The sequence below is a fragment of the Zootoca vivipara genome, chromosome 4 (genome assembly GCF_965207765.1).
Source record: "Zootoca vivipara chromosome 4, rZooViv2.hap1.1, whole genome shotgun sequence".
Taxonomy (NCBI): domain Eukaryota; kingdom Metazoa; phylum Chordata; class Lepidosauria; order Squamata; family Lacertidae; genus Zootoca; species Zootoca vivipara.
Genome location: NC_142587.1, coordinates 72,580,463 through 72,592,818, shown reverse-complemented (window position 1 = coordinate 72,592,818; position 12,356 = coordinate 72,580,463). Strand labels below are relative to the sequence as shown.

General features: G+C 42.8%; 1 protein-coding gene across 4 annotated transcripts in view; it reads right to left on the bottom strand.

The window, feature by feature from the left end:
* Positions 1-12,356, bottom strand: part of GRAMD1C (GRAM domain containing 1C) — a 68,160-nt gene that overhangs the window by 30,706 nt on the left and 25,098 nt on the right. For all 4 annotated transcript variants that reach the window (XM_088668195.1, XM_060273745.2, XM_060273744.2 and 1 more), the window contains 3 exons: positions 9,243-9,346; positions 8,614-8,709; positions 6,407-6,487 (listed from right to left, as the gene is read on the bottom strand). In XM_088668195.1, coding sequence (XP_088524321.1) covers positions 6,407-6,487; positions 8,614-8,709; positions 9,243-9,346 — 281 coding nt within the window. The remainder of the gene's footprint in view (positions 1-6,406; positions 6,488-8,613; positions 8,710-9,242; positions 9,347-12,356) is intronic.

Sequence of the window (12,356 nt, the reverse complement as noted above, 5' to 3'; positions counted from 1 at the left end):
CTAAGTTTCATTAAAAAAAAACCAGCAATCTTGAGAAACCCAAGAGGTCTGAGTTTCCCACTGTAGATGCTGCCCTGTGCAAATTGTAACCAATTAACTCATACATTTTCCATTTCAGCTATTGCCATTTCTATAAACATGCTTCTCAAAATGTGGAGGAAATGAGATTTTTAAAATAATTATACTTGTCTTCTCTGGACTTGCATTGTTGAGAAAAACTGATAATGCCATTCAAATGAACTTTGGCCCTGTACAATCAAGGCTACTGTACAATCAAGGGTCTTTCGCAGTCAAAGTACAGGCAGCTGGTTTTGAAGATAAGTAAACTGAGAGAGAGAATCTCAGATGAATGATCAACCATACCGTTATGTGCTCCCCACTTCCTCAAGCAGTGAAAAGCTCCAAGGGCACAGCTAAAGGATTTAGCCTCCTTTGGACATGGAAAATTTAGTGACAGATACAACAGAGCATGCCTGCTCACATGGGAGGGTTCTTAAGTCCTGCTGTTCCCTTCACACACACACCCCACAGCCTCCCCACTCCTCATGTCCCATCAAGGCCCTTTTCTTAACATAAAGAGGCGGGTCTCAGATTTCCCCAGACAACTTCTCCCCGTTTAATCCCCTCATGCCACATCAATGTACAAGATTGATAAGGCCTCCTCTGAAATGACTAAATGGAGCTGAAGTGAGGAGGGCATGGAAATGTACTGTTCCATGCATAGAACTCAGAGTAGTAATAGCACTAGGATTGGCTTTCTCATCTTTGATTTTATTTACAACAGGAGTGGGGGACCTCCTGTGGCCCCCTCCAGATGTTGCTGGACTCCAACTCCCACTGGTCATCCTGGCTGGAGGTGGCAGGAGCTGCCCAACACATCTGGAGGATCGCAAGTCCTCTAAACCTGGCTTACAAATATACAGACATTCCTTCAGCAGACAGCAAGTCCCCAGAGAACTATTTGTGTATGCTTCACCAAGTTCTCCCCCTACCTGGCTTTATTCAAATTGTGTGGGGTTTTTCCTACCACCCCCAGAAACACACCCCTTGTGCACAACACTGGTCATAGATGCCACCATTGTAAATGGCCATTCAGGAAATAGCTACACCCATTAAAGGAATATTAAGGTTCCCCCCCCCCTAAATCCCAACTCCAATCAGGTGATATACCCACTAACAGGAATCAGACAAGCAAGCTCGCAACGTTTATGCTCCAACTATACTGTGTAACTCATTCACCACAAGAACTCAAGCTTTCCTAATGAATTAATGGTAACTATTTGCCATTCATATGAAGCCAGTAGAAAATATTTGCTCAAGCATGCCACGTAAGTCAGAAGTATGGCAGAAAACTTTCTGTCAAATAATATATTCACAAGTTACCAATACACACAAAATGCTCCCTCGGGAGAATACAGATTTAAGATTAGTAAGGTTTCTCACGCAAGGCTTAACCCACTCTCCCTGCATCATTCACCTGCAACCTGCCGCACGAAAAGAAAATGAAAGCTTACATTTGCAGTTCCATAATGAAGGCAACTTCATAGTGGCATTCAGGAAACTGGACACATCTTCGGGGGGAAAGTTGGTGGAGTGTACTTTAACAACCTCCCGTGGTTTGAAAACATTGCATAACATTCAGGATTTCCTGAAGTGCCGAAGAACTCTCTCATGGCCACATGGCTTACAAGCTGGACTGGAAGGAAGCAGTATCCAGGCTATACAAGTAGAATGTAATAAAAAGGAAGATCACTGCCCCCACCCCACCCCTGTAGACAAATGCCTCCGCAAAATAGTGGCAAACAACCTGAAGTGATCAAGAGGTCTTGAAGAAAAGCGCTGGAGAGAAAGAGCTGCATTTAGGTAACTTCCTACTATAGGCACTTTGCAAGCTGCTGAAAAATGGGCAGGTCTGTTTTCAGAACTGGAAGTGGGACGTGCTTTGCTCCTACTCAGTTCCTGGGGCCCTCCCACCAAGAAAACAGGTAAGCAGGTTATATGAAAACATACGGCTCAGGATTCCTAAGAATCTATCGAGTAGGTTCCTCCCCACCACAGAACACCTGGATAGACAGGAAAACAGATGTGGTTACCCGGCTTTTGAGAGAATTTATCTTCCGCTCCTCATGCACAATTCATTTAAAAATGCCTTAAGTCTCTAACACTATCTCAGGGGAGCTGCTTTTAAGGCTGCTTGAGTACATTAATGCTGCTATTAGTTCCACTCAAAGCCGGTCAAGCCAGAGTTTGTTGCAGGGAAAGAACACTGACAGCATTCCTGGGCAGAGCTTCCTTATCAGGTTTCTCTTTAACCCTTTCACTAACATGCACATACATTAGGGGGGCGGGGAGTGCAGGCTATAAATAGAGAAGGGAAATCACACTTGACTAGAAGGCCCAGAAGGCTCAGCCACCTCTCAAAAAGAAAACTGGTACCGGCCCTTCCAGAGTAAAGCAGTCAGCATTGACAAGGCACTCTTTGCTATGTCTGCCCCTCAACTTGCCTTCCTTCTAGGCTGGTGAAGCAGCTGTTATGATTGAAGATTCACACTGCTTATGATTTTATTATATGATAGTTTAATAATTACACAGCATTTGCTGCAAAACTCTTTATCTTCCAGGAAACTGCAGATTCCAGAATGTGAAACCCTGTACAGGGCATCATGAATAAACTCAAGCTCAATCCAGACAAGACTGAGGCACTAGACCAGATGGATGGGAGGTTGCCTGCTCTCCATGGGGTAACACTCCCTTTGAAGGACCGGGAACATAGCTTGCTTTGGATACTTGCTGCTGCTTGTGGCTCAGGAAGCTTCAGTGGTGCAGAGTGCCTTCTATCAGCTTTGGCTAGTGGCCCAGCCGTGTCCCTATCTGGGCAGGGATAGCCTAACTTCTGTCGTCTATGCTCTGGTAAACTCTAGGTTAGATGACCACAACACGTTATACGTAGGGTTGCCTCTGAAGACGGTTCAGAATTCAGCAGCTAGGTTGCTCACCAAGGCAAGACAGTTCAAGCATATGACACTGATCCTGGCCTGACTGCACTGGCTACCAATTAGTTTCTGGGCCCAATTCTTTGTGCTGGTTTTGACCTATTACAACTTTAAACAGCTCTGGACCGCAATACCTCAAGGACCGCCTCTCTCCATATGAACTGTCCGGGACCTTTCTTTGTGTTCCTTCTTCTTTGTGTGCCTCCTCCACAAAAAGTCTGGAGGGTGGCAACACAAGAACGGGTCTTTTCTACAGCGGCTCCCTGTTTATGGAATGTTCTCCTCAGGGGAGGTTTGGCCGGCGTCTTCATTACACACTTTTAGGCACTAGGAAAAAAACGTTCCTCTTCAACCAGGCCTTTGGCTGATTACTATCTTATAGCCCTTTAAAATGTTACATACCTTGAGGCACCAGGCAAAAACATTCCTTTTCTCCCAGGCCTTTGGTTAATTAAACAATCTATGGCTTTTTTAACTGGGGGTTGGGAGGGGTAATTGTTTTTGTTTGTTACTATGTTATGATTTTTTGTGTTTTTAAATTGTAAAACCGACCTGTGATCCTCTGATAAGAGTGGCAGTTCGAAAGCACGTCAAAGGGCAAGTAGATAAACAGGTACTGCTACAGCAGGAAGGTAAACGGCGTTTCTGTGTGCTGCTCTGGTTCGCCAGACGCAGCTTAGTCATGCTGGCCACATGACCTGGAAGCTGTACGCCGGCTCCCTCGGCCAATAACGCGAGATGAGCACCGCAACCCCAGAGTCAGTCACGACTGGACCTAATGGTCAGGGGTCCCTTTACCTTTACCTTTATTTACTAAATTTATTAAATTTGTACAGTCGTACCTTGAGTTAGGACCACCTCGGGGTACGAACAACTCGGGTTACGAACTCCGCAAACCCGGAAGTATTTTCGCCGCGCGTGCGTTCTGCGCCTGCGCAGAAGCGGCATGCATGGTTTGTGCATGCGCAAAATGGCGCTTTGGGTTATGACCATTTCGGGTTACGAACTGCATCCCAGAACGGATCGTTTTCGTAACCCGCGGTACCACTGTATTGATAAAATCAATCATTGATATATATGCCTTCCACCCACAATAAGTAGAGGTGTCTGCCTGTTTGTCTGTCTGCTTACAACCAATCTCCCTGGACACATTTAACTTTGCCTGCTATGAAAGGAATTCCTTTTGTTGATGTTTCTTAAGTCCATAGCCCTTGTGGTTGTGAATCCAGCATTAAAATACCTCTGCAGTTGCATATGCAACCCCACAGGCATGAACTATATTTTGCTAAGAATGTAAGAGCCCTGATGCTGAACCAAAACAATGATCTCCGTAGTCCAGCATCTTGTTCCTCACACTGGCAACCTTATGCCACTGGGTCCCGCTACTGCTTTACAGCACCTGGTATTAAAAAGAATGCTGTCAAATCCTATTGTGTCAATTCTCTTCAGTTTCTCTAACCAAAACACTAAAGATGCCCAGTAGAATCCCCTCAATCGCAGGAAGATTATGAGCACAAGAAACACCTAAAAAGATCCAATACGTGTTAAAAAAATAATACATGGAAAACCTACAATGGGATGATCTAGGTACAGTAGATGAAAACACACACAAAGTACCTAATTCCCGATGTATTTCAAACACAAGAGAAAAGCTGCTTCACAAACAAGACAGTGGATCTGTTCACCAATTCAAGAGAGCTATCTTTTCTCCTAAATATATTTCTCAGACCCTTACCAAATGGGTAAGCAGATTCAGTTTAGGGTTTGGATGACACATTAAACTGTGGCTAATCAAAAGCAAGCGATAGCTTTCCATCTTCTCATTGCCATGTTACACTGACAAGCATGGAAACACAAGGCTCAGTGTGGTCCGTCTCATCCCACTAAACTAAAGTTAATATGGTGTTTGAATGTGGCCAGTGTGTTTGAATTCTCTCCTATATTAAAAAAAAATCTCCCTGAACAAACTAGTACGCTTAAAAGAAGCTTGGATGTTTGGGTTTTTATTTTGTTTTTACGTGAGAGAGAATATTTCAACATGTCATCTACCACCTGCTACTTGAAACAGCCTATTTTAGGGAAGTAGTGTGCCATGTGGCATTTCTGAACATGTTTAGAACTGCAGTTTAAGTCCTTCTAAGAATATTTTTAGAATAAACCAAAACCTGTTTAAGGATACAATTCAATTTTTAAAATAAAGATGCCTAAATCCCTCACTTGGAAACTATTACGTTTGGTAACAGGTTCGTCCAGGGGCCAGGACTCTTTCTAGGCCACATCCTCTCAGCAGCCCTAACTCTGCAGCCTCCTTGGGTGCTTTTGCCTGTCCTTGCTTTCCTGGAGGATGCATAGAAACCTCTGACCTTTGGTGTTTGGGTGTGTGCACAGAAACCATGGCTAGAATGCAGCTTACTGTATGGTGCAGGGATGGGGAACCTGTGGCCACTAGGTTGTTATTGGAGTCCCAACAGCAACAACCAGCCTGGCCAAAGGTCAAGGATGATGGGAGCTGAAGTCCAGCAACATATGGAGGGTCACAGGTTCTCCATCCATGCTACATAGGTTAAGAGTCACATGATCTAATGCTCTACCTGTTTTAGCCTCTGTCCTAACTCACTATTGACATGTGGCCCACAGCAGGTTGCCCATGGGGGGAATGCAATGCAAAGATTTCCTGTCCCTTCCTTTCATATCCTTATAGATCACAATGTGCTTTTATTATGATTTTTGTGTGTGTGTGACTAAGATCTCTCCACATCCCAAAGCAGAACTACATCAGGCCTCATGCCAAACCTTGGTAGGCATTATGTGAGCACACAGTTAGGAGCCTTGGGCTCACACTGCCCTCATGTGCCCTCATGTGAAGGCAATTCACTCTTTGACGAAGCCTGATCTGATGCAAAAAGTAATGCAACATAAGGCTCTCAAGAACCTACAAGCACTAAAGGCCACCTGTCCAAAAATTACCTTCCTTCTCTCCAACCCTGTTATATAGTAGAGATGTTTAACTTCCATTTATGCCATTTCTCCATGACATTATGTTTTTCTAGCTCTTATTTATGAACCAAATATCACCAAGAGGACAAAGCACTAGGCAGGGTACCTACCCTAGCTATCATCTCAAGATTGACTTTACTGCCTGCCACAGCGATAGACTTCTTATTCTGACAAATCTTGCACTGAATGTTTTTTAAACTAACATCTAGTCGTTCTAAACCACACCATTCTTGCAGACAAGCACCCTTATGCACTTGATACCCAGTGCTAATTTTTCAAGAATGCATAACTTAACAAATGCAGGTCTCGGAACTTAGTTGTAGAGTGCAAAGGCAAGCAACTAGCAATATATGTTAGAATTCAAGCATTTTAAAAAATGACCAGTCCAGACGTTTCCCAAGCATATCAAAGCTTACCTTCTCCAACAACGAATTCTGCCACAATCTAAAGATATTGAGGTAGCTTCTGTCTCTGGCATTGAATGAAGTAAAGAAAAACTGCAAAGAAAAATGACAATCATGTGAAAACTTTGTAAAATAATCTTAATGTTGCATATCCTCATCCCAAAGAAAATACATGGAACTAAGGCTACATGATTTCAGTTGATTTTGTTTCCATTAATAAGGCTGTCCCCATCCTGGTGGATTTCAGAGGACAACTTAACACACATCTGTTCACACAGGCATTTGGGGGAGGTCCATTATTGAGAAGAACTATTTCTGAGGCTGCTGCTGAGCTGTTTTGATTGGCATAATATGATTTAATTGTGCTTAAATTATTTACTTACTTCACCAAACCTTTATTAGGCATTACAGGTACAGGTCATCATAAAACTTAATAAAACATCCATATATAAAATTTATATTTTCTCACACACACACACCACTTTAAGAGATGCTATTGACAAACACTCAGCCACCCTTACAGTTACTTCCAGGTTAATGTCAAACAGATAGAATCTAATATTTTCATTGTGCCATGGTGTTAGACTAGCCAAAAAGGGGAATAGCATGTGTTTGCGTAGCTGGTTGTACAATGGGCAGTAGAAAAGGATATGTTCTACAGTATCCAGCACATTCAAAGAACATCCACAATGTCTATCATTTCTGGGATGTTTAAATATCTGCCCTGGACAAAAGCTGAGGGGGAAACATTCAGTCGGGTTAACATAAAGGCCTGCTTTGGACTGCAATTATTAATTTTGAGATATAAGTGACCCTGTTATCTGTTGTATTTAAATCATAGAACTTGAGGGAGCAAATTTTATATACTGCTGACAATATGTTTTGTTTTTCAATGTCCCTTAATCTGGTTTGAATATTGTGATAAATATATTGCTCACTTGAATTATACAAGGGTTCCGAGTCAATACCAATATATCTGATTTTGCTATGTAAGAGTTGGAGTCCTCTGGATTTATAAGAGTCCTTAAGAAAGTCACGAGAGCAGACTCAAAGGTTGGCAATGGAAATAGCAATGCAACTAGCATTTTATAGTGCTAGCCCACACCCAATATTCTAGCGTATGTATACCTAGCTCTGCACACACCATCTCATACTTGAACTTGGGAGCCCCAGGATATGTCTCAAGAAACTTGAGCGTATCTTATCTAAATCACTATTATATGCTTGTATCCATACTGGGATCCCAAAAAGTAGCTGGGATGACACTTTAGCTTGAAAAATGTGTGTATTTTAAATTAATTGTTTTATGGTTTTATTGTGTGTGCTCATCACCCAGATATTACAGGATGAGCAGTATATTTATAAATATAATAACAAAATAAAATGTTTACATTGAGATGCTATACAAATCTAAACAGAAATAAAAATTTAACAAAATCATTCCAGTAGCACCTTAGAGACCAACTAAGTTTGTTATTGGTATGTATCTGAAGAAGTGTGCATGCACACGAAAGCTCACACCAATAACAAACTTAGTTGGTCTCTAAGGTGCTACTAGAAAGAATTTTTTTATTTTGTTTCAACTATGTTAGACCAACACGGCTACCTACCTGTAACTAAACAGAAATAAGTCCCACTAAGCTCAACAGAGTCTACTGCCACATAGGTCATTAGGGCAAATGGGGCACTACCCCACCAACTTCAGATAGCCCCCACTTATATTGAGGCCAGGGGGTGGCACTGACTGTCACCTTCCTCTTCCTTAGTCTCAGTGTTGCCAATGTAGAACTCAGCCGAGTACTGAATGGAGGCAAAACTAGATGAGCAGGGGGGCAAATCAGGAGGTGGAAGCAACTGATCAGGAGGATACAAGAGGGATGCAGATGACAGCAGACCCAGCCACCTCAGAAAAGCATGCATTCCAATCCTGACATTCCCACAAAGCAAGGAAGTCCTGCAAGTGAGCTTGCCGCTTGCATGGCTTGTGGGGTATGGAAACAACTGGGGCATCATCATTGTTTACATCCAGTTCTTAGCATCTTGTCTGATTCCTGAACTGTGTGTCTGCTGCCAAGCTGGTACTGTTACATGCTTGAATAAACATCTCTTTTTTCCCCCTTTCTTAAACATAAGAATCTCTGTCTGTGTGTGCTGGGTGGGAGCCAGGACAGTTCAGTATTTAAGAAAAGAAGTAAATAATAAATTAAAGAACATCACACCTTCTCCCCTTCAGTTGCTATCTGGATGGCGTTTGGGATGAGCCGAGCTGTCTTCTCTTTTGTCATGAAGGTGATATCCTTCAAGGCAATAGAAATCTGAAGTTCAAGAACACACATGTAAGACCTCAGACGAAACAATGTAAGACCTCGGACGAAAGCATAGTATGTCATAGTATGTAAAACATTGGTTTTCAGACTTGCTATCCACAAGGAACCTTTTCTATATCAATCTGTCTGCAACAGAACCTTCTAGGTGTGGCAGAGAATTCTGGGCACAATAAAAAGTGGGGTACAGATCACTTTAGGAAAGTAAGGCCTAGCCCAAGACATTTTGCCGCCTGAGGCAAAGGAGGGTCCCCACCCCCCACCCCATGTCCAGAAGCCTATCAAACTGGCAGTTAAATATCACTTCAACATTGGAAATGGGACAGCATCTATTACCACACTTGAGGAAGTGCAAGGCCACCTCAGGCAGCCACCTCACTTTGCCTAATGGTAGGTCAATCCCAATTTTGCTGCCCGAGGCCATTGTCTCACTATGCCTGATGGTCAGTCCTGAGGAGTCATTGCAGGCACACACGCACACACGCACACACACACACACACACACACACACACACAGGCCTTACTGTGGTCTCCCATCGGAAGATGTTGCTGTGGAAACAGAGCCAGTTTTCAGAAAGATACAGGCGTCCTTGAAGGAGGATATCCTTCTGAAGAGCACAGGCATAATCTAAAAAGGGAAATGATAAAAGAGTGTATCTTTTTAACAGAGCTCAGCTAAATTCCTGATTTAGCTTATCAGCAATGTTGTGCTCTTAAGGAACTTCAAGCAGCTTTAGGTATCTTGTGGATGGTTGTTAAAATGAAGGAAATGTTCTTCATTTGTCAGAGGGATACCTGAAACATTTCGTATTCTGAGCAGCTTCAGGGGAAAAACCTTTTAAAGAACAGCGTACAACTATTTTAAGATGTGAGGGAAATTAACATGTGCTTCATTCCTCAGTAAATCTACATGCTTGGCAAAACGTCAAAAACAGGTTGAGGAAAAAGGCATGTCTGTGCTGGGAAAGGGATATCCTTGAAATTTACATGCATCTGAAGTCATGACCCTGCTCTTTTACAGAATGGTCATCAGGTTAAGCCTAATGTTGTCTGCTCATAGTTTGGATGCCCACGAGTTACATAATTTAAAAGGTGAGCTCACTGTGGAAGTGCATTCGCCAGGTTTTATTTAGGTATATCATCTTCTCTCTCCCATAATGAGTTGAACAGAAACTGGTTCTGCCAGTTTGCAACAAAAGATTGACTGGAGACTGGTGACATCATTACTTCCAGAACCAGTTTTTCCAGGGGTTACACACAAGGGCCAAACTACACCTAATGTTATATGTGTGAATGTAGTTAATGGGTCCTCTTTTATTTTTAATAGCACCTGCTGGGAGGAGCAGGAATGAAACTCTGTTACATCCTTTCCCTCCATCCCACGGTCCTGGTGTCAGACACAGAAACACATAAGTTATTGTATGCCCCAGGAGGGAAGCAGCCATTAATACTGGCATTGATAATGACAATTTCTCTCCTGGAGAAAATAGCAGCTTTGAGGTATGGACATTTTTCACAAGGACTATGGACTGGAGAGAGAAGAGAATAAAACTTAAAACTGAAACCCTGCAAAGCACATATTCTGCTACCAACTCTGACCCCAATTCTGCTACCAACTCTGGCCTCAAAACACATATTCTGCTACCAACTCTGGCCTCAAGATACCAAGATTTACCCAGTATACCAGAAGGAGCGTCTCCACCCCCATCGTTCTGCCTGGGCCTTCTGGCGGTTCCCTCGTTGCGCGAAGCCAAGTTACAGGGAACCTCGTTAGTGGCACCTGCCCTGTGGAACACCCTCCCACCAGATGTCAAAGAGAAAAACAACTACCAGACTTTTAGAAGACATCTGAAGGCAGCCCTGTTTAGGGAAGCTTTTAATTTTTAACAGACCATTTTTAAAAAATATTTTGTTGGAAGCCGCCCAGAGGGGCTGGGGAGGCCCAGCCAGATGGGTGGGGTATAAATAAATAAATTATTATTATTATTATTATTATTATTATTATTATTATTATTATTATTATTATTCAGGCTTGCTTATTGCAGCTCAGATTGCCCTGCCCATTTTACAAATTGCTCAGACTTCAAACTGCACTTGAGCCCTAAAAGTGGGATCTTATGAATAAATCTGCATCAGTATCTACTACTAACAAAAAACCACCCATTTTTGCCACCACCTGTTCCAAAATAGAGTGCCTCCGTATCACTGGGACCTGGCCATCTGAACAGCTAAAACAAAAACTTTCAGGGAATAGGACTCAAAGACTGTTTTAATAATTTGAGCCTCTCCGTCAAATACACTAGCTGTGAGTGGGACAGGCTTTCTCCCTATGCACACAGTGCTTCTCTCATTGAGGAATAATTATTTCCAAACACTATGCATCCTAATTTAGTTATCTATTTTAAAAGCTTCTCAATGCCAAATTGCCTAACAAATCAGTTTACAAATCAATAAGCATATACAAACGAAGCACTACAAGCACTGAAAGCCAATTACATCCAAAAATAGAATACAAAACTAGCACAGAGCAAGTAGTCCTTTTAATTCAGCATCAAAAGGGCATGATTTAAAAGTGGGGGGGGGGGTTGCTGTTTAAAAGTTGTTAAAGGCCTGCCTAACATCACTCAGAGCAGAATTCCAAAACTGGGGGGCCGCCGCAGAAAAGGTAGTGTTCTATGTGCTTGCGAGCCTAATAGTTTTTACAGTAGATCTGCCATACGTCAGGATTTTCCCAGACTTCACCGGGATTTCAATGGTAGAGATGGCATCCTTGGGAATTTCCGAAATGTGGTGCTTTGTCAACAACTTTGGGGTTTCCCTTAAAAAAGCCTCAACAACTTTTGAGGTGTCCTGGGTTTTTTTTATTTTTGAAATATAGCAACCCTATTTCACAGGCACCTCTGAGTAGTATGAGGGCATGAGTAGGCTAATGTGTGTGCACACAGTCCATAATATAACCTGGTCCCAACCATTTAGGATTTTAATATCATCACCAGCACTTTGAATTGGGCCCAGAAACACACTGGTAACCAGTGCAATTGGCTAAGTACCCTGTTTCTCATATTTTAAGACATACCCATAAAATAAGCCATAGCAGGATTTTTAAGCATTCAATGAATATAAGCCATACCCCGAAAATAAGACATAGTGATAGGCGCAGCAACAATGCCGGCCGCGGCAGGAGGAGGGAAAAAATAAGACATCCCTTGAAAATAAGCCATAGTGTGTTTTTTTGAGGAAAAAATAAATATAAGACGTGTCTTATAATATGAGAAACACGGTATATGTGTAACATGACCCCAAGGTAAAGGTAAAGGGACCCCTGACCATTAGGTCCAGTCGTGACCGACTCTGGGGTTGCGCGCTCATCTCGCATTATTGGCCGAGGGAGCTGGCGTATAGCTTCCAGGTCATGTGGCCAGCATGACAAAGCCGCTTCTGGCAAACCAGAGCAGCACATGGAAACGGCGTTTACCTTCCCGCTGTAGCGGTTCCTATTTATCTACTTGCATTTTGACGTGCTATCGAACTGCTAGGTTGGCAGGAGCTGGGACCAAGCAACGGGAGCTCACCCCGACACAGGGATTCGAACCGCCGACCTTCTGATCAGCAAGCCCTAGGCTCAGTGGTTTAACCAC